The sequence below is a fragment of the Pogoniulus pusillus genome, chromosome 7 (assembly GCF_015220805.1).
Source record: "Pogoniulus pusillus isolate bPogPus1 chromosome 7, bPogPus1.pri, whole genome shotgun sequence".
NCBI classification, from domain to species: Eukaryota; Metazoa; Chordata; class Aves; order Piciformes; family Lybiidae; genus Pogoniulus; species Pogoniulus pusillus.
Window position 1 is genome coordinate 39,383,370 of NC_087270.1, and position 26,571 is coordinate 39,409,940.

At 47.0% G+C, this 26,571-nt stretch overlaps 1 protein-coding gene across 3 annotated transcripts in view; it reads right to left on the reverse strand.

Annotated features, from left to right (window-relative positions):
• The window catches only part of KIF13B (kinesin family member 13B), a 190,703-nt gene that overhangs the window by 42,111 nt on the left and 122,021 nt on the right, over nucleotides 1-26,571 (reverse strand). For all 3 annotated transcript variants that reach the window (XM_064146678.1, XM_064146679.1, XM_064146676.1), the window contains exons 22-31: nucleotides 26,158-26,328; nucleotides 23,981-24,138; nucleotides 21,331-21,463; nucleotides 19,006-19,152; nucleotides 14,492-14,521; nucleotides 12,685-12,784; nucleotides 12,312-12,438; nucleotides 8,169-8,224; nucleotides 5,467-5,591; nucleotides 3,266-3,442 (exon numbers count right to left, since the gene is read on the reverse strand). In XM_064146678.1, coding sequence (XP_064002748.1) covers nucleotides 3,266-3,442; nucleotides 5,467-5,591; nucleotides 8,169-8,224; nucleotides 12,312-12,438; nucleotides 12,685-12,784; nucleotides 14,492-14,521; nucleotides 19,006-19,152; nucleotides 21,331-21,463; nucleotides 23,981-24,138; nucleotides 26,158-26,328 — 1,224 coding nt within the window. The remainder of the gene's footprint in view (nucleotides 1-3,265; nucleotides 3,443-5,466; nucleotides 5,592-8,168; nucleotides 8,225-12,311; nucleotides 12,439-12,684; nucleotides 12,785-14,491; nucleotides 14,522-19,005; nucleotides 19,153-21,330; nucleotides 21,464-23,980; nucleotides 24,139-26,157; nucleotides 26,329-26,571) is intronic.

The following is a 26,571-nucleotide window of genomic DNA, read 5'->3' on the forward strand; positions in this document are numbered from 1 at the left end:
AACAGGGTTTAACATAATATTTCTATTGAGACAAAGTTTCCAGTGACAGAAGTCTTGTTCAACATCTTTGTGGGTGCCATGGACAGTGGCACTGGGTGCAGCCTCAGCAAGTTTGCTGATGACACCAATCTGTGTGGTGCAGCAGCCAGGCTGGAGGGCAGGGATCCATCCAGAGGGATGTGGGCAGGCTGCAGAGGTGGGCACAAGCCAAGCTCAGGAGGTTCAACGAGACCAAGTGCAAGGTCCTGCAGCTGGGTCAGGGCAACACCAAGCACAAATACAGGCTGGAGAGCAGCCCTGAGGAGAGGGACTTGGGGGTGCTGGTGCACAAGAAGCTCAACAGGAGCCAGCAGTGTGCACTTGCAGCCCAGAGAGCCAAGCAGAGCCTGGGCTGCAGCAGCAGAAGTGTGGCCAGCAGGGCCAGGGAGGGGATTCTCTCTTTCTACTCTGCTCTACTGAGACCCCACCTGGAGTACTGCATCCAGTTCTGGAGCCCCTGGGACAAAAGGGATGTGGAGATGCTGGAGAGTGTCCAGAGAAGGGCCAGGAGGATGCTCAGAGGGCTGCAGCAGCTCTGCTGTGAGCACAGACTGAAAGAGTTGGGGCTGTGCAGGCTGCAGAAGAGGAGGCTCCCAGGTGACCTTCTTGTGGCCTTCCAGGATCTGAAGTGGGCTACAAAAAAGCTGGGGAGGGACTTTTGAGGCTGTCAGGGAGTGACAGGGCTGGGGTAATGGAGTAAAGGTGGAGGTGGGGAGATTCAGACTGGACATGAGGAAGAAGTTGTTGAGGATGAGAGTGGTGAGAGGCTGGACTGGGTTGCCCAGGGAGGTGGTTGAGGCCCCATGGCTGGAGGTGTTTGAGGCCAGGCTGTGTGAGGCTGTGTGCAGCCTGCTCTAGGGTGGGGTGTCCCTGGGCATGGCAGGGGGGTTGGAACTAGATGATCCTTGTGGTGCCTTCCAACCCTGACCGACTCTTATCACTCCAAGTCCAAATGCAAAACACTAACCAAGGCATATGCAAGAGTCACAGATTTTAACTGGGAGACAAAAAAGTTGCTTGTCTGTATTTTAGACCCAGAGAAAGAGTTAAGTCACCTCCACAGCAAGGTGACTGCTTACCCAGCACACAAAGCATTTGCTGGTTCTAGAGGTGGAGTTTTGTGTTTTTTCTGCTAGAGCCCTAGGTGACTTGTCTTGAATATTGACAAGTACAGACACTAAATTCTTGACCAAAGAGATCGTTATGAAGAATGATTTAAGGGGCATGGTCATTGTTTATGCTGACTTGGCGCCTTGCAGGGTTAAGAACTGGACTGGTGAATTAATGCAGAGATGAGTCATTCAAAGATGCTGCTGAGACAAACACCCAGCAAAGGTTATTGACGAGGATTTTTAGAAACCCAGCAAGAAAGGCAAAGATTCTCTGTTGAATTAAAGTAAAAACCATCCCTGACTAAACCCACAGAGAGCAGAGCTGATGAAGACTTAACACCAGTGTAATTACTGACACATTCTTCACTGAGAGAGTCATTAGGCACTGGAATGGGCTGCCTGGGGGGGTGGTGGAGTCGTGGTCCCTGGGGCAGTTCAAGGCAAGGTTGGATGTGGCACTTGGTGCCATGGTCTAACCTTGGGCACTGTGGTAAAGGGTTGGACTTGATGATCTGTGAGGTCTCTTCCAACCTTTGTGATACTGTGATACTGTGATACTGTGATACTGAGATACTGTGATACATTCTATTTACCTATCGAATACACTCTTCTGTTAGGACCAAAAAAAGACTCTGCTTGATCTAAGCACCAAGGACTGTACTTCTGCTCCTAGCACTAAGAGCAGTTTACAATTGCCTACAAGGTTTCTGGGTGTGACCACACCTCTTTTGCTCTTGCTTCAGATTTTAACTACAGATGTGCAAACAGAATAACAATTCAGGCTTTCTGCTGTGTCACTCTCGCTGCTAGGGGAAGCTGGAGCTGAGGCAATGCTGAACAAACTCTTCCTCACCACCTTTCTCAAGAATGAAGTCTTTCTCAGGACACAGTGCAGCAAACGGAACGGCTGCCTTCTGCTTTCCACTTAGCAAACATCCTGCTCTCACCTGCACATTATCCTAAGAGCACAAGTCATGTGGAAAACATAAAAGACTTCAGAGTGATTAACTTTGACAAATTACACCAGAGGACTGCTGGTTCAGCTCCTGCTGGTTTATCTCCACATATCTGGATGCATAAAAAGAAATTGTTAGCATTGTTTGGGCTCCCCAGTTCAGGAGGGATGGAGATCTACTTGAAAGAGTCCAACAGAGGGCTATGAAGATGATTAAGAGGCTGAAGCACTGCCCTGTGAGGAGAGACTGAGGGACCTGAGGTTTTTTGGTCTGGTGAAGAGAAGATTTGGAGGGGATCTAATAAATGTTTATAAAGATATGAGAGCTGAGTGTCAAGAGGGAGGGGACAGGCTCTCTTGGTTGCACCCAAGGCAATGGGGCAATGGACTACAGCACAGGAGGTTCCACCTCAACACAAGGGGGAACTTCTTTACTGTAAGGGTCACGGAGCACTGGCACAGGCTGCCCAGGGAGGTTGTGGAGTCTCCTTCTCTGGAGACTTTCAAGACCTCTCTGGATGCATTCCTGTGTGACCTGCACTAGATTATGGTCCTGCTCTGGCAAGGGGGTTGGACTCTATCTCCAGAGGTCACTTCTAACCCCTAATATTCTGTGATCCTGTGAACTAACGGGGTTGGACTTAACAGTTTCTACAGGTCCCCTTCAACCCCTAATATTCTGTGGTACTGTAATGTGTTAACATATTGTAAGAGTAGGGAAACATACAAGTTTCTTTTGATTCATAGCTTTTGCAGAACAGGAACTCTAAGCTGATGACAGTGCTATGGTCTAGTTGACTGGATAGGGCTGGGTGATAGGTTGAACTGGATGATCTCGGATGTCTCTTCCAACCTGGTTGATTCTATGAGAAGTTAACTCCTTCTACTCTTTCCAATGACTGGAGATAAAGCATTTTGCAATGAATCCAGTTAATGCCAAACCTCTCATAGCTAAATGCCATTGACCCTTTGAGAAAAAAGCTGCATTATCATCCTCGTTACAAAAGCTACCATCAAAACCAGTCAGCAGCCTCGAGTCTCCATGCCTGCCATTACAGGCTGTGACAGCAGCACCTTGCACAAATCACAGCCTTCCCCTCTTCCAGCAGTGACAAACACAGGGCAGAGTGGCAACGTGGAGGACTTGTGGAAGGTTTACCTGTCTGCCATAGACGTTCACACAGATGCGTTTGCGCAACACTAACTGCATTTCTGCAGGGTGGCTGAGCTGGACAGTGGCTCTCACAATCAGGTAAACCCTTTCATCTGCTGCTGTTCCTTTACTGAGCTGGATACAGTCATGGACTGTGGAATCCCAGGAGGCTTCTGCTTTCACCTGCAAAGGAAAAAAAAAACGTATCCTCTAATAAGCATAATTAGGTGTATAATTAAGTGTAATTAATTAAGCATAATTAACAAAAATACATAATACATACATTTTGAGAGTCAGCTTCTCCATTTCACTCCCTATGAAGAAAAAAAATCCCTGATCTTTAGAAGAGGCCATTTAAAAATCAAGATTAGTTTGCCAAATGAAGATGTTGGGATTAAAAATGCCAACTTGCTCAAACCCTGGAATGTTTCCTCTTGAAAACAAGATCTTTGAATACCCAGGATCACTGCTAATCAATCACAGAGCATGCAGAACTACAGGACCATTTGACCTAATTTAAGAGAAACCAGAAAGCAGCTAGACATTGCAGTGAAAATCTTCCATCAGACTGCATGAAACTCTCCCACCTGTATTTGAGAAGGAGTTTTGCTGAAACATTTCTAGCAGTACAGCAAAAGCTGGGATCTCTCTTTTTCAATGTTAAGATAAAAATATTACTGAAGGTTTCAAAGCCCTAAGAAAATTAGCCTGGCAGTCGTCTTTCCAGGCTTTAAAGACAAAACAAAACAAAAAGCCTACCAAAACCATCAGGCATGAACCCAGCTGGAGTACAGTGTACAGTTCTGGAGCCCCTAACACATGAACTGTGAGAGCGAGTCCAGAGGAGGCCATAGAGATGCTCAGGGGGCTGCAGCAGCTCTGCTATGAGGACAGGCTGAGAGAGTTGGGGCTTTTCAGCTTGGAGAAGAGAAGGCTTCCAGGAGACCTTATAGTGGCCTTCCAGTATCTGAAGGGGGCCTACAGGAAGGCTGGGGAGGGACTGTTGACAAGGTCTTGTAATGACAGGAAGAGGGGGAATGGGTTTAAACTGGTAGAGGGAAGATTTAAACTACATGTGAGGAAGAAGTTCTTTACAATGAGGACGGTGAGACACTGGCACAGGTTGTGGCTGCTCCCTCCCTGGAGGTGTTCAAGGCCAGGTTAGATGAGGCCTTGAGCAACCTCTTCTAGTGGGAGGTGTCCCTGCCTATGGCAGGGGGGTTGGAACTGGATGATCTCTGAGGTCACTTCCAACCTAAACCATTCTATGATTTTCAAGAGAAAAAAAAGTTGCAGAGCAAGGAGCAAAATTTGAAGGTAAAAGAAATATTAATCACAGATCCTAAACCCAGCAAAAGTTATAAAGCAACAGTTTTGAAGTCGTAAAACCATGATCTGCATGGCAAAATGGACTCTAATGAATGTAACCATGCAGAGGTAAATCACAGAATCATAGAATCAACCAGGTTGGAAGAGAGCTCCAAGCTCAGCCAGTCCAACCTAGCACCCGGCCCTAGACAATCATCCAGACCATGGCACTAAGTGCCTCAGCCAGGCTTGGCTTCAACACCTCCAGGGATGGTGACTCCACCACCTCCCTGGGCAGCCCATTCCAATGCCAATCACTCTCTCTGCCAACAACTTCCTCCTAACATCCAGCCTAGACCTCCCCTGACACAACTTGACACTCTGTCCCTTTCTTCTGTTGCTGGGTGCCTGGCAGAAGAGCCCAACCCCACCTGGCTACAGCCTCCCTTCAGGTAGTTGTAGACAGCAATGAGGTCCCCCCTGAGCCTCCTAAATGTTAACTCTAACTAAACTGCTGAGACTGGGCTTCCAGCTGGAAGCTTCAGTTCTCTAACTTGCTCAAGGGTTTTGGTTTGGTGGTTTTTAAATGTAAAATCAGACTCTCCAGCTTTTGTAATGCCTGGATTTTTGTAATGCCTATAGTGGGGGGCTGGAATTAAATGATCTTTGAGGTCCCTTCCAACCTGAACCATTCTATGACTCTAAATGAAGGCAGATGCCTGAATTTTACTATTTAAGTCAAGGTCATTCTCCTAGCATATATTTCATGAATGAAAAGCCAGTCATGTAAGGATCAAGTGTTGTACCCTTTGTGTGCTGCCACTGTCTTCACATCTGAATACACAAAGAGAACAATTAGAAGGCTTTTCACTGAAGTATACCAGTCTGCATCTACTTACCTCACTGTCATGATGCTTCACAATCTGCAGTTCAAAGAATTCCTCCTCCTCTTCTGCAATAAGTGTAGCATCCCATCCACCTGCTTCTGGGTCATCAAGGTTATCTTGGGAACTGAAGTCATCAGCTAGAAACAAAAGTGGATGCAGAAGGTGAGGGGACAGAAAACAATCACCCTTTTTAGAAACATGTGACAAGTGTTGGATTCACATTTTCATCACTAATTCCTCAGTCTGGATACTTACACTTTACCTACACCTAAAAAAGAACCCCATTACTATGTAGAAAGTATGTACAAGGATTTGGGGGCACATTCAAGTGTGCCTTGAAATGTCCTCTCCTGTGTAGCCATCTCTTCCAGTTGTAAACAGCCCTTCCTAGTCCTCAGGTATGCTTGCAGCAGTACTGCTCAATCATACCAAGTACATCTCTCACTTGGCATTAGACAAGTGTTGTGGAGGTTTGTTGTTTTGTTTTTTAAATGAAGATAAGCTGCTGGTTGAACAAGTGAAAATACAATCATTATAGATCATGATTAAATAAACCCTTAATATGGTTTCTGAGAAGAAGCTCAACCTGTTCTTGCTCCAGTCACTCACCATGAATGAATTATTAACTAGCTCCTCTCTGAAGCCATTTGACTTAGCAATGTGCTTTCTGAGGTGAACCAACCATAAATGTAATCACTACTGCAGCAAAGACAGGGAGAATGTCACCTCCTCACTCCCACCCAATGCTTCTAACCCAAGTGTCAACTTTCTTTTCTGTATCTTAAGAAGGATTTCATAGAATCATAGAATCAACCAGGTTGGAAGAGACCTCCAAGATCATCCAGTCCAAGCTAGCACCCAGCCCTATCCAGTCAACCAGACCATGGCACCAAGTGCCTTATCCAGGCTTTGCTTGAACACCTCCAGGGACGGTGCCTCCACCACCTCCCTGGGCAGCCCATTCCAATGCCAATCACTCTCTCTGTGAAGAACTTCCTCCTAACATCCAGCCTGTACTTTCCCTGGCACAACTTGAGACTGTGTCCCTTGTTCTATTGGTGGTTGCCTGGCAGAAGAGGCCACCCCCCACCTGGCTACAATGTCCCTTCAGGTAGTTGTAGACAGCAATGAGATCACCCCTGAGCCTCCTCTTCTTCAGGCTAAACAACCCCAGCTCCCTCAGCCTCTCCTCATAGTGTTTGTGTTCCAGACCTTTCTGATATACTGATAAGAAATGCTGGCTCTCTGAACTACTCTGGGGTTGCTACCACTTATCACTGTATCTGACATTGTTAGAAGTGGATCTTACAGAATCACAGAATGGTTTGGGTTGGTAGGGACCTTTCAAAGTCATCTAGTCCCCTGTCAGCAGGGACATCTTCAACTACATCAGGTTACTCAGAGCTCCATCCAACCTGATTTGGAACATTTCTAGAGATGGGGCACCTATGACCTCTCCAGGCAACCTGTCACAGTGTTTCACCACTCCCAGTGTAAAAAATTCTTCTATCTAGTCTGAATCTCTCCTCTTTTCGTTTAAAACCACCACTCCTTGTCCTGCTGCAACAGGTCCTGCTACAAAGTCTGTCCACGTTTTTCCAATAGCTCCCTTAGACTACTGAAAGGCCACAACACATTCTTCCCAGAACTTCTCTAGGCTGAGCTACCCCAGCTCTCCCAGCCTGTCCTCACAGCAGGGGTGTTTCAGCCCTCTGATCATTTCTGTGTCCTTCAACAGGTCCATGATTTTACTGTGCTGAGGACCCCAGATCTGGACATAGCACTGCAGGTGAGGTCTCACCAGAGCAAAGCAGAGGGTCAGAATCCCCTCCCTTCGTGTGCTGGCCACGCTGCCTTGGATGCAGCCCAGGATATGGTTGGCTGTCTTGTACTTGGATGGACATTCATAGAATCATAGAATCAACCAGGTTGGAAGAGACCTCCAAGATCATCCAGTCCAACCTATCACCCAGCCCTAACCAATCAACCAGACCATGGCACTAAGTGCCTCATCCAGGCTTTGCTTGAAGACCCCCAGGGACGGTGTCTCCACCACCTCCCTGGGCAGCCCATTCCAATGCCAATCACTCTCTCTGTGAAGAACTTCTTCCTAACATCCAGCCTATACCTACCCTGGCACAACTTGAGACTGTGTCCCCTTGTTCTATTGCTGGTTACCTGGGAGAAGAGGCCACCCCCCACCTGGCTACAATGCCCCTTCAGGTAGTTGTAGACTTTGTTTAATAAAGCCTATAGGATCACAGTCTGTAAGACTAACATGAACATGCTTTATTGTTTTGATATGCAGATGTTATTACCAGTGACTTCACATTTTCCTCTAAGTGACCAGTAAAGCAATGGTAAGACATAGCATCAGTGCTATATCCCTGTGAGAACCTCAGACAGAACACTGCCACCAGTAACTTTCCTTCACACTGACTTTTGCTCTTCATTCCCTTAGGTGTACTCATTTTAATATTTTAATTATTAAAGGCCTGCAAAACAGTAGGATTATTAAAACCTATGGTTCCTTCCATCTGCAATGTGTGTTTTGAGACATTAAACAATGTTGCAGTGACAAATCTGCACGAATCAAATTAATCTTCGTGCCACTCCAGGTATTTCTTCACTTCATTAGCTTGTTTAAGTTCTACAGTGTCATTGGTTGTATAAATCTGATTTCAAAGAGCTCTGTCATTTTTAGAGTCACTTACCATTCAAGTCAAGGAAAATAACAGGGATGTGAGTTTCCATACCAGGCACAGGAGTCCTAAAACACAAAACAGGGACAGTGGTGGCATTTAAACTAGCACAGCTTTACTCAGCACTCATCTTATGACACAAATCCACAGCACATTACAATCAGTAGAATCATAGAGTCAAGCAGGTTGAAAGAGACCTCCAAGATCATCCAGACCAACCATGAACCCAGCCCTATCCAGTCAACCAGACCATGGCACTAAGTGCCTCAGCCAGGCTTTGCTTTAACACCTCCAGGCACAGAGACTCCACCACCTCCCTGGGCAGCCCATTCCAATGCCAATCACTCTCTCTGCCAACAACTTCCTCCTAACATCCAGCCTGTACTTCCCCTGGCACAACTTGACACTCTGTCCCCTTCTTCTGTTGCTGTTTGCCTGGCAGAAGAGCCCAACCCCACCTGGCTACAGCCTCCCTTCAGGGAGTTGTAGACAGCAATGAGCTCTGCCCTGAGCCTCCTCTTCTGCAGGCTGCACACCCCCAGCTCCCTCAGCCTCTCCTCACAGGGCTGTGCTCCAGGCCCCTCCCCAGCCTTGCTGCCCTTCTCTGGACACCTTCCAGCACCTCAACATCTCTCTTGAATTGCGTAGCCCAGAACTGGACACAGCACTCAAGGGGTGGCCTGACCAGTGCTGAGTACAGGGGCAGAATAAGTACAACTGCAATTCCAAACCAGAGTAGTGATAACTTTGGCAAACTGCTTTGTTTTCATTGACTGTTGTAGATTCCAGGAGACTGAACTCAATTGTTATTTTCCTAATACCAACTCTCTTAAAGTATTCCATTCCTTGACCTTAGCTTTCAGAAATGTTATCTCCTTCTGTAATACTATCAGCAAAATGAAGTTTACTTACTCTGACACACACATTTATTAGGTGCAGACCCCTCTGCACTACTGACAGCAGAGTGAGAGTCAGAAAACGCAGTGTCAGAGTTTTTAAACTAACATTGATGCTGCCACATTAGAAAGCTGTTACTCCTTCTTATAAAACACACATATTTAAGGGTCAAAGCTGCCCTTAAAGGTATTTCTCATATCATGGAAGAAGGGTGACATAGGTGGTGTTCTGTTTTTGAAATGAAGTGTTCTGTGGCCAAGCACTTTAAAGCTACACAACGTTAATTAGGTCCTAAGAATGTAACATGAAGCATGAAAGACTTTGAGGCTCCTTCTTGCAATCTGAGCTGTAAAAATGGGTTGCAGCCATCTCTCCCAAACTGGGAGGAGTGGCTGACATACTCTCAGGCTGTGCTGCCATTCAGCAAGACTGAACAGGCTGGACAGTTGGGCAGAGGGGAATCTCATGAAGGGCAAGTTTAGAGTCCCAGATATGGGAAAGAATAAGCTCGTGCATCAACACAGGTTAGGGGCTGACCTGCTGAAAAGCAGCTCTGCAGAGAAGAACCAGGGAGTGATGGTGGACAACTTCTCATGAGACAGCAACGTGCCCTTGTGGCCAAGAAAGCAAATACTGAGGAGACACTGAGGAGAATGTGGTCAGTAGGTGAAGTGAGGTTCTCCTCCCTCTCTACCCTACTCAAGTGAGACCATATCTGGAGTACTGGGTCCAGTTCTGGGTTCCCTAGTTCAAGAAACTGAAGCTGCAAAGTTGATGAGGGGGCTGCAGCATTTCTCTGATGAAGAAAAGCTAAGAGACCTGGGACTACTTAGCCTGGAGAAGACTGAGAAGGAATCTTTTCAATGCTTATTAATCTTTAAAGGGCAGAAGTCAAGAGGATGGAGCCAGATCCTTTTCACTGCTGCCAAGAAACAGGACAAGGGGCAACAGGCACAAACTGGAACACAGCAAGTTCCATCTAAGGAGAGAAATCTTTCCTGTGATGGTGCCAGGGCATTGGACCAGGGTGCCCAGAGAGCCTGTGGAGTATTCTTCTCTGGAGAGATTCCAAACCTGCCTAGATGCAATCCTGGGCAAACTGCCCTGCATGACCCTGCTTTAGAGAGGATGTTGGCCAAGTTGATCCCCAGAGGTCACATTTATGTCCTGCCATTCTATGATCTCATGACAGAGCTGATGCTGATGAACTTTACAGTCAACAGGAGCCTTACATAATATATGCAGTGCTTGAATTCTACTAAACATTTCCTCTGGTGCAAAAGTGGTGGAACCAGATTCTTCCCCACATATGTTTCCTACAACTCAAGTGTTTTCAAACTCAGTTGAACACTTTGATGTGAAGGTTGATGTGATTCCAACAAGTATTTGGTGAGATGTTTTCATTTCAGAAGAGGAGGCTCAGGGGTGATCTTATTACTGTCTCCAACTACCTGAAGGGGCATTGTAGCCAGGTGGGGGTGGCCTCTTCTCCCAGGCAACCAGCAATAGAACAAGGGGACACAGTCTCAAGTTGTGCCAGGATAGGTATAGGCTGGATATTAGGAAGAAGTTCTTCACAGAGAGAGTGATTGCCATTGGAATGGGCTGCCCAGGGAGGTGGTGGAGGCACCGTCCCTGGGGGTCTTCAAGAAAAGACTGGATGAGGCACTTAGTGCCATGGTCTGGTTGATTGGATAGGTCTGGATGCTAGGTTGGACTGGATGATCTTGGAGGTCTCTTCCAACCTGGTTGATTCTATGATTCTATGATACCAGCTTTATCAAACTTCACCCTTAAAATCCCCTGACACCCCATTCTATCAATAAAAAGTCAGAGACTTGCCCAGGAGAAAAAAAACAGCTGAAAATAACTGAGATTTGGAGTAACCACTTCGCTTCCTTACCTACAGTTGCTACTCACAGCAGCTACACTCTGGCAATCTCAGCCTAGTGTACTTCATTATTTGTGAGGTTTATAAAATGACATGTAACACTTGCTGGCTAAACAGGCTTTGTGCTCAAACCAGGAACACAACAAAATCATAGAACCACAGAATGCTTTAGGATGGAAGGGACCTCAAAGCTCATCCAGTTCCAACCCCCCACCATAGGCAAGGACACCTCCCACTAGAACAGGTTGCTCAAGGTCTCATGTAACCTGGCCTTGAACACCTCCAGGCAGGAAGCATCCACAGCCTCCCTGGGCAACCTGTGCCAGTGTTTCACCACCCTCACTGGAAAGATCTTTTCCTCACATGTAGTTTAAATCTTCCCTCTGCCAGTTTAAACTCATTACTCCTCGTCCTGTCATTACAAGACCTTGTCAATAGTCCCTCCCCAGTCTTCCTGTAGGTCCCCTTCAGATACTGGAAAGCCACTATAAGGTCTCCTTGAAGCCTTCTACTCTCCAGGCTGAAGAGGCCCAACTCTCTCAGCCTGTCCTCAGAGCAGAGCTGCTGCAGCCCTCCTTTGGACTCGCTCAAACAGTTCAATGTCCTTGACTTGGGGGCTCCAGAACTGCACACAGGACTCCAGGTGGGATCTCAGGAGAGCAGAATAAAGGGGCAGATTCTCCTCCCTTGCCCTGCTGCCCACACTGCTCTTGCTGCAACCCAGCACACAGTTGCTGTCTGGGCTGTACTCACACTGCAGGCTCATGTTGAGCTTGTCATCAACTCAGGTCCTTTTCCTCAGGGCTGCTCTAAGCTATTCCCCACCCAGCCTGGAGCTGTGCTTGGGATTGCACTGACCCAGGTGCAGGACCTTATACTTGGCCTTGTTGAATGTCATGAGGTTGGCCTGGGCCCACCTCTGCAGCCTGTCCAGGTCTCTCTGGATGGCATCCCTGCCCTCTAGCAAGTCGACTGTGCCACACAGCTTGGTGTCATCTGCAAATGCTCCTGTAGATGCAGTTTTATTAGTGCAGAGCAATCTTTTAAGCCAATGAACTAGGTAATTAACATATTAGCTAATTTTTTTTAATGCTAAGTGCAGTGGTGATAAATATTGATTCAGCTTCTTCAGAAGGTCATAATTAGACTTGGATCAATAATACTATCGTTTACTAAATAGCATTTCTGGGTTTCAGACACACAGCCTAATAAAATACTATAAGCAAAAGGCCTAATTTTAACAACTGTGCTCATGCAGTGTACAGAGGCTAAATTAAAGCAAGTAGAGAAGGGCAACAATCCAAGCCAGGAGCAGGCCATGCATCATTTTTACGTTCACTCTTGTGTATGGCAGTGTGTGTTCATACCACTCCGCCGGAGCTCCAGGGATCCCACTGCCAGCAGAAGGAACCATGACAGCATTCCTCTCTTCAGTGAGTGTTAGCCTCATCTCCAAAAGCTGTGCCTCCCTGTCTGCATCATCTTCTGTTTTATCTAGAGAAGAAGGATGCCAGGCAGAACAATTTCTTAGTGCTGTCAGTGATCTCATACCATCCACAACAGAACAAACCCCGCTCTGATGGGAAATGCAGCACACAAGAAACACACAATAACATCTGAATAATGAACAACCTTATGGAGGTTTCTCTAACTTCAGTTTCACTGAAAGCAAACTACTGGTGAGATAAAAAGTGCATGGCCATGACTCTCTCCACCTGTCATTAAGAGTACTTTGCTTACCAGGCTTCCCAACGAGTTTTTGCAGCTGCTGATCGAGATACTCCTGACGCTTCGTTAAGGCACACAGCCACTTCCGACGGAGCCTTTCCAAATCCCTATCCTGTAAAGGGGGAAGCATCAAGATAAATATTGATCCAGGAAAGCCAAAGTTTTCTGCTTGTGGCTTACACATTTCCTCAACTCTTCTGCTTATCCTGTACCCAAGAAGCAGACAAAAAAGACAAAGCAGACCTCCAATGAATCATTTAGTTCCTCTCTATTTTCTTTTCCACAGAATAGCTGAAGTTGGAAGACACTTCTGGAGGCTGTCTAGGTCCAGTTCTGCTCAACCACAGCAGCTTGTTCAGAGCTGTGTCTTCCTGGGATTTGAGCATCTCCAAGGATGGAAACTCCACAACCTCTTTGAGCAACCTGTTCTGGTGTCTGGCCATAACCATGGGAGAGTCATTGCCTTTCATCAGTTCACCAGATACCACTAAGAGCTTGTTGTCTTTACCCTTCTCCACCTACATACATTGTCATTGAGCCTTTTCTTCCCCTGAAGGTTAAACCACTCCAGCTCTCTTATGCCTTTTTTCCACAGGTCCAAATTCTTAACTTCCCACATGTTGCCAGAAGAAGTATTTTAACTTGCCAGCTTGAAGCATCCCTTTCTCTGTTATTCTGTACTGTGCAGATGGACAAACTTCAGTTTGTTCACTCCAGACTAGTTTAAACTCACTAACCACCACCCTGCAGCAAAGCTGGAAATCCCAGTCCTTATCCATGACTCACCCCCAGTGTTTAGCAGCCTCAGATTAGGAATCCATCCCCACCCTGCATCATGCCTCTGTCCCCACGTGCAACTCAGCCTTTTAACACATTTTTTTTGGCAAGTGTTCATTTCCTTCACAGAGAAACCCAACTCAGTATCCTGAACAACATTCAGTTCATTTGTCTGTGGTGTAGAAGTGCCCAGAAATGATGAACAATACTCTAGATGCAGCATGGTGGGTGCCCCAAAGATGAGCTATCAGCTCAGGGATGCCTTTGGGCAAGCCTCTTTATGGCAACAGCAGTTTAGATTCATTCCACATCAAACTACAGCAAATACTTTGTCAAGAAAAATGGCTGGATGCAAGCCTACAAACTACAGCTGTATTACTCACCCACAGACCCCTACAAGTGATGCTGCAGTCTGTCAGGGAGCATTAAACCTAAAGCTCTGTTTGCTTCTGCTATACAAAGCTGAGATCTAGGATGAGGGTGAGGTGATTTTGTTAAAGTTATGAGGATGAAAAATATATCACAGGTATTGTTCCTCCTTGGTTCTCATGCCACTCTGAGATCACACAAGCAAAACTAACCTCCTGATTTCAGCCTCTTAAGGCTCCAGCAACAGAATCCCTCTCCCTTGCCTGAGGGCTGCTCTACCATGCTATATACCCCAGCTCTTGTACACAGAGCACGTTCAAAATAGGATACAGTATGAGGTATTTTGACTGCATCTTTCCACACTGCCATGCTTGCTCTTAATGAGGACAATCTCAATCTAACCAGAGGCTGTCCAGGAGAAAGACTCCTTCCCTCATAAATCAGAGAGCAACTGGAACTAGTTTTGGAAATACACATGAAGGCACCTTGATGTTTTCCTTTTATTTAATCCACCCTATGGCTCTGCAGCATCTCTACAATTCTTCAGCTTTTAGTTTCTTCAGAACACAACCTCTGTGCCTATTCCAGCAGTACAGCAGAGCCAAAATGCTGGCCCTCCCCTACATGTTTTAATCTGAAAACATGTAAAAAGAAGAGAATTCAAAAGTTTTACCTGGTAACTGTCCATCTCATCCTCTTCTTCCTAGGACAAAACACACAAAATCATGCCATTCAATACATTTGATAGTGGGAAACATGCTGAATGCAAAAGGTGTAACCATTTTAAGCAGTATCAGCAGTCTTACAGAGAAGTCTGAGTTTAGAAATGCTATGAGGGATGTGGAGATGCTGGAGAGTGTCCAGAGAAGGGTCCCAAGGATGCTGAGAGGGCTGCAGCAGCTCTGCTGTGAGCACAGACTGAAAGAGTTGGGGTTGTGCAGGCTGGAGCAGAGGAGGCTCCCAGGTGACCTTCTTGTGGCCTTCCAGGATCTGAAGGAGGCTGCAAAAAAGCTGGGGAGGGACTTTTGAGGCTGTCAGGGAGGGACAGGACTGGGGGGAATGGAGCAAAGCTGGAGGTGGGCAGGTTCAGCCTGGATGTGAGGAGGAAGTTGTTGAGCAGGAGAGTGGTGAGAGGCTGGACTGGGTTGCCCAGGGAGGTGGTTGAGGCCCCATGGCTGGAGGTGTTTAAGGCCAGGCTGTGTGAGGCTGTGTGCAGCCTGCTCTAGGGTAGGGTGTCCCTGGGCATGGCAGGGGGGTTGGAACTGGCTGCTCCTTGTGGTCCCTTCCAACCCTGGCTGATTCTATGATTTTAATCTATTCTATGATCACACAATTAAAATGCAGTGATTGCCCAAATATGTGCTGCTAGCAGCTCATCTAAATAAAAACTTGAACAGACCAACAATTCTAATGGGGAAAATTCCCAGAAATACAGCTACTAGAAGTCTTCATAACTGGAAGTAAATAGAGTAGTTGGAAAAAATAAGATTTATGATCACAGAATCATCATAGTGAAACAACTTGAAATTTGTGGCCAGCAGATCAGGAACAGTGTGGCCAGTAGGACAAGGGAGGTTATTCTGCCCTTCTACTCAGCACTGGTCAGGCCACAGCTTGAGTGCTGTGTCCAGTTCTGGGCTCCTCAATTCAAAAGAGATGTTGAGGTGCTGGAAGGTGTCCAGAGAAGGACAAGGAAGCTGGTGAGGGGCCTGGAGCACAGCCCTGTGAGGAGAGGCTGAGGGAGCTGGGGGTGTGCAGCCTGCAGAAGAGGAGGCTCAGGGCAGACCTCATTGCTGTCTACAACTGCCTGAAGGGAGGCTGTAGCCAGGTGGGGTTGGGCTCTGCTGCCAGGCAAGCAGCAACGGAACAAGGGGAGACAGCCTCAAGTTGTGTCAGGGGAAGTCTAGGGTGGATGTTAGGAGGAAGTTGTTGTCAGAGAGAGTGATTGGCATTGGAATGGGCTGCCCAGGGAGGTGGTGGAGTCTCTGTGCCTGGAGGTGTTCAAGAAAAGACTTGGATGAGGCACTTAGTGCCATGGTCTGGTTGAATGGCCAGGGCTGGGTGCTAGGTTGGAGTGGATGAGCTTGGAGGTCTCTTCCAACCTGGTTGATTCTATGATTCTGTGACAGCAAAGGTAAACATGCTGGATCTTCTGAAGGAGTTAACAATGTTACTGGAAGCACTGACAAATCTATGTCTGGCAGAAAGGACTCAGGGCAAGCTTGCTATAGCATTTGGAGGAGAAAAAGAGGAAATGCCTAAGCTGATTGTTAGGGAGCTGGAATAACTGCCTGCCACGTCAGGAGTCACAAGGCAGACCTCTCCACATTTTGCTTGCTATTACTTTCTGGTGGGAGACATCACCTTTCATTCTTGCTTTCGTAGGCTGACAGCATAGTTTGGCCTGGAAGGGACCTTTCAAGGTCATCTAGTCCAATCACCCTGCTGTCAGCAGGGACACCTTCAACTAGAGCAGGTTGCTCAAAGTCCTAGGCAACCTGACCTGAAATGTCTCCAGGGATGGGGCATCTATTGCCTCTTTGGGCAACCTGGGCCACTGTGTCACTAGCCTCAGTGTAAACAATTTCCTCTCTCTATCTAATTTGAATTTCCCCTTGTCCTGCTGCAACATGCTCTGCTAAAAAAGACTGCAATTGCTCTAGAGGACGTGGGTACTGGGCACTGCTGGCATGCAAGGGTAGCCAGAAAGCCTGCTGGCAGTCACTAGCAGAAGCATAACGGGAATAAGAGCAGTAGTCTGGCTAGGATGCAGCTGAAGAGTGACATCTCTGCAAGGGTGGAAAAAATGCCCCTTTTTGTGTGCCTGAAACACAAGAAGCAAGGGAGTGCTGAGGTTAGGAGGTAACAAAAACTCCAACTGCTTCAGAGTTCATAAAGGGAAAAACTATTCTGACTAAGCAAAACAGGGGAGCAGACATGCACTGAATCACACCCTGACGACAGGGTAAACACTACGGAGAGCTGGGTGGCGTCCTGAAAACTACCTGACATTTACTTGGCTTTGTCTCAAGCAGGGCAGCTAATCCAGCAAGTGAAGAGACTTGTTTGTTCTGTTGCACCAGATCTTGGCTTGCTAACTCAGACAAGAGACAACATTTCAGTTTAGCTGTTGGGTGAAAAAGTCAAACTGCGCTAGAAACTGATAGGAGCATCTCAAAAAGACCAACTCCTAAAACCAGATCAATATTGCCTGCACTTTGAGATGAGATGCAGTGCTTCTGAGGTTGTCCAACAACTCCTCAACACAAAGAATCATACAATTCTTCAGGTTGGAAGAGACTTTTGAAACCATCAAGATGCAACTGTTAACCCAGCACTGCCACATCTACATGGCTTTTAAACTCCTCCAGCTATGGTGACTCCACTGCTGCCCTCAGTAGCCTGTTCCAAGGCTTGAGAACTCTTTCCATGAAGAATTCTTCCTAATGCCCAACCTAAACCTCCCTTGCTGCAACTTGAGGTCATTTTCTCCTGTCCTGTTGCTTGTTACTTGGCAGAACAGGTCGACTCCAATCTCAGTCCAACCTCCTTTCAGGGAGTTTTATAGAGCGAGAAGGTCTCTCCTCAGCTTCCTTTTCTACAGGCTAAACAAGCCCAGTTCCCTCAGCTATTCCTCGTGGGACTTGTGCTCTAGACTCTTTACCAGCTTTGCTGCCCTTTTTGGACACACTCTAGAGCTTCAACACCCTTCTTGGAATGAAGGGCCCAAAACTGAACCTGATATTTGAGGTGCAGCCTCACCAGTGCCCAGTACAGGGTGATGATCACTGCCCTTGTCCTGCTAGCCACACTATTGCTGATCTAAGCCAGAATCACATTGGCCTTTTTGGACACCTGTGCAAACCACTGTTTCACATGCTGTTGTTGAACTCACGAGGTTCAACAAGACCAAGTGCAAGGCCCTTCATCTGGTTCAAGGCAATGCCAAGCACAAATCCAGGCTGGGCAGTGAGTGGCTGGAGAGCAGCCCTGAGGAGAGGGACTTGGGGGTGCTGCTGGAGGAGAAGCTCAACAGGAGCCAGCAGTGTGCACTTGCAGCCCAGAAAGCCAAGTAGAGCCTGGGCTGCAGCAGCAGAAGTGTGGCCAGCAGAGGTGATTCTCCCCCTTCACTCTGCTCTGCTGAGACCCCACCTGGAGTACTGCATCCAGTGCCGGAGCCCCTGGCACAAGAGGGCTGTGGAGATGCTGGAGAGTGTCCAGAGCAGGGCCAGGAGGATGCTGAGAGGGCTGCAGCAGCTCTGCTGTGAGCACAGACTGAAAGAGTTGGGGCTGTGCAGGCTGCAGCAGAGGAGGCTCCCCGGGGACCTTCTTGTGGCCTTCCAGGATCTGAAGGGGGCTCCAAAAAAAGCTGGGGAGGGACTTTTGAGGCTGTCAGGGAGTGGCAGGAGTGTGGGGAATGGAGCAAAGCTGGAGGTGGGGAGAGTCAGAGCGGACGTGAAGAGGAAGTCATTGAGCATGAGAGTGGTGAGAGGCTGGACTGGGTTGCCCAGGGAGGTGGTTGAGGCCCCATGGCTGGAGGTGTTTGAGGCCAGGCTGTGTGAGGCTGTGTGCAGCCTGCTCTAGGGTAGGGTGCCCCTGGGCATGGCAGGGGGGTTGGAACTGGCTGCTCCTTGTGGTCCCTTCCAACCCTGACTGATTCTATGATTCTATGTGCATACCATGCAACAACAACTGTCTCTCACAATTCTAATGTGTAACTCAGCATGATTTGAACATATGTTCCATTGATTTATTTTCATTTGAGTAATTCCTTAAAGCTGCAGTCACCTCTTAATATCTGACATAAAACCCCCTGGACAAACTCATCATGAATTTTAGAAACATTGGCTTTTTTTCTTCTTCTTTGAATGGTTTTTAAGGTTGTGCTGCTCATAAGCATAGGAAAAACATCCCCCAAAGCCAGAGAAGTCACAGAAGGGAGTCTTAACAATATTAATCTTAGCACAGAAGATTATTTTTGATTAAGAGGATGATCCTCCACAATGACAGAGATCTAGATTGAAACTAACCTTGATAATCCATACAATCAGCATCAATGCAATTCAGATAAACTAACACTCAAGAGAAATGGAGTTGGCTACAGCTGCAACAAACTTAGGCCACGACATTGTGTTGTCACATGTCTTGGAAACAGCCAGAGCTGACAGGAAACATTCAGACTCTTACCAGATAGTTTTCAGGTACTTTTTGTGGCTTGAGATGTTTTATTTGAACACAGCCAATGCCAACAGACAATATTGATTCCTCCATCAGTGGCAAGGTCCCAGATTCCTGCACGGATCTCACTTCAACTTGAATCCGTCGTGATTGCCCCTGCCCAAAAGAACAGGTTGAAATGTTTGGGAGGAACAAAAAAAAAAGGAAAGAAAAAAAAAAAAGAAAATGTTGAAAGTTTGATGCCAGAGAGACCTCTACTGGCAGAGTGCTCGGCAAGCCACATCGTGTTTCACCAGGAACACAGCGGTGCGCACTGCATCCAGCTCTGGAGCCTGTATTCCAAGAGGGATGTGGAGATGCTGGAGTGTGTCCAGAGCAGGGCCAGGAGGATGCTGAGAGGGCTGCAGCAGCTCTGCTGTGAGCACAGACTGAAAGAGTTGGGGCTGTGCAGGCTGCAGAAGAGGAGGCTCCCAGGGGACCTTCTTGTGGCCTTCCAGGATCTGAAGGGGGCTCCAAAAAAGCTGGGGAGGGACTTTTGAGGCTGTCAGGGAGGGACAGGACTGGGGGGAATGGAGCAAAGCTGGAGGTGGGGAGAGTCAGGCTGGAGGTGAGGAGGAAGTTGTTGAGCAGGAGAGTGGTGAGAGGCTGGAATGGGTTGCCCAGGGAGGTGGTTGAGGCCCCATGGCTGGAGGTGGTTGAGGCCAGGCTGGCTGAGGCTGTGTGCAGCTGCTCTAGGGTAGGGTGTCCCTGGGCATGGCAGGGGAGTCAGAACTGGCTGCTCCTTGTGGTCCCTTCCAACCCTGGCTTATTCTATGATGCTATGACTGCAATCTCAGTGGACCAGTGTTCAAGAGGTACCCTTTCTGTTGCAAGGATTTATGTTGACAGAATTTATGTATTTACAGTAAAGGGAAGAAAAAAAAAACCCTGTTCAGCACTCAGCAAAACCCCAGTTTACTCTTCTGGAGGGATTTTGAAAACATCCAGTTACAGATTTTATTTTTAATACTTCTGAAGGTGGAAAATAGGATCTCTTCCCCACTTACAAGAGAGGAGAGGAAATAATCTAATTCTGTAAGATACTGGAATTTCAGTGAACTTTTCCTGACTCCTTGACTGAAGTTTCTTACCCATTCATGCTATCAGTGCAGCAAAGGCACTGTTCTTTAGTAAAATCCATGGGCAAAGGAAAACACTGGGGAAAAGAAAAATACATCTATCAAAGTGGTTGGGTTGTTCAGAGGTGCAGCCTCTATCTTACTAATTCCTAGCCTCTCTGGGCTGCAGCTTATCAGTTAAAAATGTTAACTACTCAGTTAATCATTAACGATTTAGTGTGTGTAGAATTCTAAGGACAAAGGAGCAGTTGGCTGGAAGGATCAAATAAAGAGGGACTCTGAACCTCTTTAAATACTATTTAAGTTCAGTCCAGACTGACGTCCTTTCTAGCAGGTGCTACCACAGAACAAGGAACAGAATGTAGCACAACGACTACAGGGGAGCCTCTGAACACCTTTGCATCTGAGCTCATGCATGCTGGCAGCTTCACAGAGCATCCCACTTTCCTCAAAGGATTCCACTTTCCTCTTCTTAATGCTTGTTTTAGACATGTGTTGGTTTGGGCTGGGGCAGAGTTAATTTTCTCCATAGTAGCTCATCTGGAGCTAGGTTTTGGATTTGTGATGGAAACAGATTTGGTAATTCAGTGACATTTCTGTTTTTGCTGAGCATTGCTCACACAGCCACAAGCTTGGCTGCTCCCACTGCACCAGCAAGAAGGCTGAGGGTGCACAAGCAGCTGGGAGGGAACATAGCTGGGATAGCTGACCACAACTGACCAAAGGGCTATTCCAGACCTCATGCTCAGCATATAAAGCTGACAGCTGACCCAAGGGATATTCCAGACATAATGCTCAGCATATGAAGCTGGGGGGAGAAGAAGGAGGAGAGTGTTCAGAACGGTGGTGTTTGTCTTCCCAAGTAACTGTTAGGTGTGATGAAGTTCCACTTCCCTAGAGGTGGCCTGCCAGCAGGAAGTGGTGAATCAATTCCTTGGTTTGGTTTCCTTGTGCAAGGCTTTTGCTTTATCTCTTCAACTGTCTTTAGCTCAGTTCACAAGTTGTCTCACTTTTACCCTTCTGATTCTTTCCCTATCTGACCAGGACGGAGCAAGTGAGCAGCTCCATGGGGCTTCAGCTGCCAGCAACACAATATAGTATTTTGTGTCTAAGCTTGACAGTTCCTTGGACACCATCTCTTTACCACACAAAACAGAAGCTTCTTCATTTTCCACAGGCTCTCTTCAGAGCTGAAATCCTGGACGTGTCACCTTACCTGTCTGAGCTGGAAGATGCCTCCTGTGCATACATCCTTGGCAGGAGTCACCTCAACTGGGCAGTATTCTCCATTCTCATTCAGCTCTAGAATTTGAACCCAGAGTTCTAATTTTCGGGTAACTTCACTCCACCTGCAAAATATGTCACATGGTGTTTCTATTGGTTTCTCTTCCACTTGCAGGGAAAAATCTGAAGCTGATGGAAGAAGCAAAGGAGTGCTTCAACAGATGCACCATTTATGGGTGTCTAGGGTGACCACTTGTGTAGTGCACACAGATTTTACTAACAATTACTTTGGTCAAACATCAGAAATAAGCCTTTTGATTCCAATACAAACTCCAATTCCACTGGAGTCTAATATTTGAGCTCTGGCCCCAGCTTCTGCCACAGAAACCCACAGTTGTCAGTGCAATCAGAATCACACACAACACAGCAGAATGAAATGTGGCATTGCCTCACAAGCTTTCCAGATTCAGGGCACTTGCCTGAACTTAATCATAGTATTGTCCTCTCCTGCTCTCCAGCACTCTAGGTGCTGGAGCATGTCCAGAGAAGGGCAACAAAGCTGGTGAAGGGCCTGGAACACAAACCCTATGAGGAGAGGCTGAGGGAGCTGGGGCTGTTTAGCCTGCAGAAGAGGAGGCTCAGGGGTGATCTTATTACTGTCTACAACTACCTGAAGGGTAATTGTAGCCAGGTGGGGAGTGGCCTCTTCTCCCAGGCAAGCAGCAATAGAACAAGGGGACACAGTCTCAAGTTGTGCCGGGGTAGGTCTAGGCTGGATGTTAGGAGGAAGTTGTTGGCAGAGAGAGTGATTGGCATTGGAATGGGCTGCCCAGGGAGGTGGTGGAGGCACTGTGCCTGGAGGTGTTCAAGAAAAGACTGGATGAGGCACTTAGTGCCATGGTCTGGTTGACTGGCTAGGGCTGGGTGCTAGGTTGGACTGGATGAGCTTGGAGGTCTCTTCCAACTTTCTTGATTCTATGATTCCAAGAGCTTACATGAGAAATGGCCACTTTTGTAGTGCTTAAAAATTAAAAAGGAAGAAGGTACTTACTACTCAGATACCAGACATATCTAATTATTTCACAGCATCCTTTTTACATCTCCTCTTTGCCATATTTTCCTGATTTTACTTTTAAACGTGCCTATATATAGCTTAATACTCAACACAAGCTTAGGTTGGATGTAAAGAGAGAAACAACTGCCAATAAAGCAGGGTACAGAGCTTGAGAGAGGCAAAACAATTTACACTCAAACAAATGCTACTAAGCTTACTCTGGGGACAATAAAGGGCTGCCACCAAAAAAGCAACCCCCTTCTCAGCCTGAAATTACCACACTGTTGCATATTTACTCCACCTGAAGTAACTAGCAATAAAGCTCCTCCAGTGCAAGTATTACAGTGATAACATTTCACAGCCAACAATGAACTGCAGTCAGATATTAAATAAACATATGAGGGTAGAGTCAGGACAACATCTTGCTGGTTTAAAGTTCCTTCTGGCACAGATCAGTGTAGCAAAACACAGGAGAGCAATCAGCTTTTTTGCTGAAACACTGATTATGCACTTGAGTTTGCCTAAACAAAAGGGGCTGCAAAGTCTTTCAAGCTTTACCATTTTTAATTTGGAATGGAGATGGGTATTTCTCCTCTATCACTTTTCTTTAAGCCAACTGACATATTGCATTTTGTATTACCAGCAGGCAGAGTCTGTTTTTAATAGTCTAAGAGACATGGTCTCGAACACACATTGATTTGTCTTCAGTTCAAAATCCAACTGCTCAGAGAATCAACCAGGTTGGAAGAAACCTTCAAGATCATCCAGTCCAACCTAACACCCAGTCCTACCCAGTCAACTAGACCATGGCACTGAGTGCCTCATCCAGTCTTTTCTTGAACACCTCCAGGGACAGTGACTCCACCACCTCCCTGGGCAGCTCATTCCAATGCCAATCACTCTCTCTGACAACAACTTCCTCCTAACATCCAGCCTAGACCTCCCCTGGCACAACTTGAGACTCTGTCCCCTTCTTCTCTTGCTGCTTGCCTGGCAGAAGAAACCAACTCCACCTGGCCACAGCCTCCCTTCAGGGAGTTGGAGACAGCAATGAGGTCTGCCCTGAGCCTCCTCTTCTGCAGGCTGCACACCCCCAGCTCCCTCCTCAGCCTCTCCTCATAGGGTTTGTGTTCCAGGTCCCACACCAGCTGTGTTGCCCTTCTCTGGACACCTTCCAGCACCTCAACATCTCTCTTGAATTGAAGGGCCCAGATCTGGAAACAGCTCTCAAGTTATGGCCTGAGCAGTGCTGAGCACAGGGGCAGAATAACCTCCCTTGTCCCACTGACCACACTGTTCCTGATGCAGGCCAGGATGCCATTGGCTCTCTTGGCCACCTGGGCACACTGCTGGCTCATCTTCAGCTCCTATCTGCCAGCACCCCCAGGGCCCTCTCTGCCTGGCTGCTCTCCAGCCACTCTGATCCCAGCCTGTAGCACTGCTTTTAGGTTGTTGTGGCCAAAGCGCAGAACCTTTGGCCTTATTAAATCTCATCCCATTGGCCTCATCCCAACCCTGCTTTAACACTGGGCACCTTTTACAGTGATTCTCCAAAGTGCTAAGCCAGGGATGCCTTTTTGATACTCACCTGTCACGAAGGCTGCGTGTTTTGGCTTGGATTATTCCCAGATCCCACAGGGCTGGATTTTTGCGGTCCCCACTCTGCTTGTGCCCATACACTTCGATGGCCAAGGCACCTTCATAGAGATGCTCCATGAAGTCTTCAGAGATATTTACAGAAACTTCCTGTGGGGAAGCAACAAACTGTTTGATGGCTGTGGCTACACAATGACTTAAGCTTAGAGATTGACTATCTTGGCTTTAATGTAAGCGTGCAGTAAAGTCACCCTGATCCTAAAGACACAACAGAGAGGAAAGGGAGATCTGTCACCTCAGTTTGGAAAAGCAGGAGGCAAGGAAAAAAGTACATGGTTTGCTGAACATTAAAGTCCCTAAAGAGGTGAAAAATCATAGAATCACAGAATGGTTTGGGTTGGAACAGAACTCTCAAGGTCATCTAGTCCAGTTCCCCTGCAGGCAGCAGGGGCATCTTCAACTACATAACGTTGCTCAGAGGCCTGCCCAACCTGGCCTGGGATGTATCCACCACCTCTCCAGGCAACCTAGGCCAGTCTCTCATCACTTGTTGAAAATTTCTTCTTTATATCTTGTCTGACTCTTCCCTCTCTTACTTTAAAACCACCACTCCTTGTCCTGTTGCAGCAGACCCTGCTAAAAAGTCAGTCTCTGTCTTTCTTACAGTCCCCTTTAATGCTGAAAGGCTGCAATAAAGTCTCTCTGGAGCCTTCTCTTCTCTGGGCTGAAGAATCCCAAATAATGATCCCATGCTGTTTCAAGTCCTGATCCAGTGGTTCCAAGAAAAAAAAGTGAAGTCATTTGTAAAATGTTCAGAATGAGAAAATCAAAACTCATCAGTACTGTAGCTGTTTCACAAATGGTAAGTGGAATAAATTGCTCAGTGTAGTAACAAATGAGAGACTCACAGAATCACAGGATCAACCAGGTTGGAAGAGTCTCCAAGCTCATCCAGTTCAAACTAGCACCCAGCCCTGATCAATCAACTAGACCATGGCACTAAGAGCTTCATCCAGGTTTTTCTTCAACACCTCCAGAATGAACATGAGAACTCAACAGGTTGGCTGGTATTCATCTAGCTGACTTCAGGTACCTCTATTAAAGATGCCTCCCATCAGACAAATTCTCAATGGGATGGATTAGCCTGTTCCAAGACACACAACCTAACTTCAACATCTACGTGAGGCATCCTGCTCCAGGACTGGGATATTTCTCACCACTGTATCACAGTGTAGCTCTGCCATCCTCACAACATGTGATGTTAGGAGGAAGTTCGTCACAGACAGAGTCATTTCCCATTGGAATGGGCTGCCCAGGGAGGTGGTGGAGGCACCATCCCTGGAGGTGTTCAAGAAAAGCCTGGCTGAGGCACTTAGTACCACGGTCTAGTTGACTGGCTAGGGCTGGGTGATAGGTTGGACTGGATGAGCTTGGAGGTCTCTTCCAACCTGGTTGATTCTCTGAGATTCTATGAGGTTTTATTTCAAATTCAGATGGAACTTCCTGTGTTCCAGTTTATATCTGCTGCTCCTTGTCCTGTCACTGGGCACCACTGAAACAAATCTGACCCCATCCTCATGACCCCTGTCCTTTAGATATTGATAAATATTGATAAGATTCCCTCTCAGGCTAAACAGCTCCAGGTCTCTTAGCCTTTTCTCATCAGAGACATGCTCCAGTCCCATCATCTCTGTAGCCTTGCTGGACTCTCTGCAGTAGTTCCTTTCCTCTCTTGAACTGGGGAGCCCAGAACCAGGCCCATTACTCCAGATGTGGCCCCACTTGGGCAGAAACCCTCCCTCAACCTGCTGGCTACACTCTTCTTAATGCATCTCTGGAGACCATTTGCCTTCTTGGTCACAAGGGCACACTGCTGGCTCCTCTTTGGTTTGCTGTCCACTAAGACTCCCAGATTCTCTGCTGCTTTTCAGCAGTCCAATCCCTAATTTCTGGGGTTATTTGTAGTGCACAGACTTAAAGCTTCCCAAGGGTAAGATCCTACACTTGCCCTGGTTGAACTTCACGAGGTTCCTCTCCACCCAACTCTGCCATGTCCAGGTCTCACTGAAATACTCTAATGTAAGGAAACAGGTAACTGAAACTGTTCTGCAGGCATAAACCTGCTTCTCCTGTCTGTAGTATCATTAATAAAGCAGACAACATAGTTACATTGCAGTGATCGAAGACAACCATGCACCGTGGCTCCTTGCTGACAGAAGATAGGGAAGGGTCCACCTCAGGTGCAACATTAACAGGCTCCAGTTGATCCCAGAATGTGTATTTGCAGAACACAAAGTTGGAGAGGTGCTGTGGCAAGCCTGTAGCCTGAAGTATTTTAATCTAGAGAAGAGAAAGAAAGGAAGACCACACAGGCATAGAATTAAAACCATCTTCTGTTAGAACAGTTTTATTCTATTCTGCTGCAGGGGATAACCACAACAAAAAGGAAACAGCAAACAAAAACCTTCACAAAAGACGAATTTCTGCATTGGTAAGACAACGGAGACAACATTTTGAGTGCATCACCTGAAGAGTACCACTAGATGTCACCGAGCACATATTTCCTGGGAGCGAACACTCGAG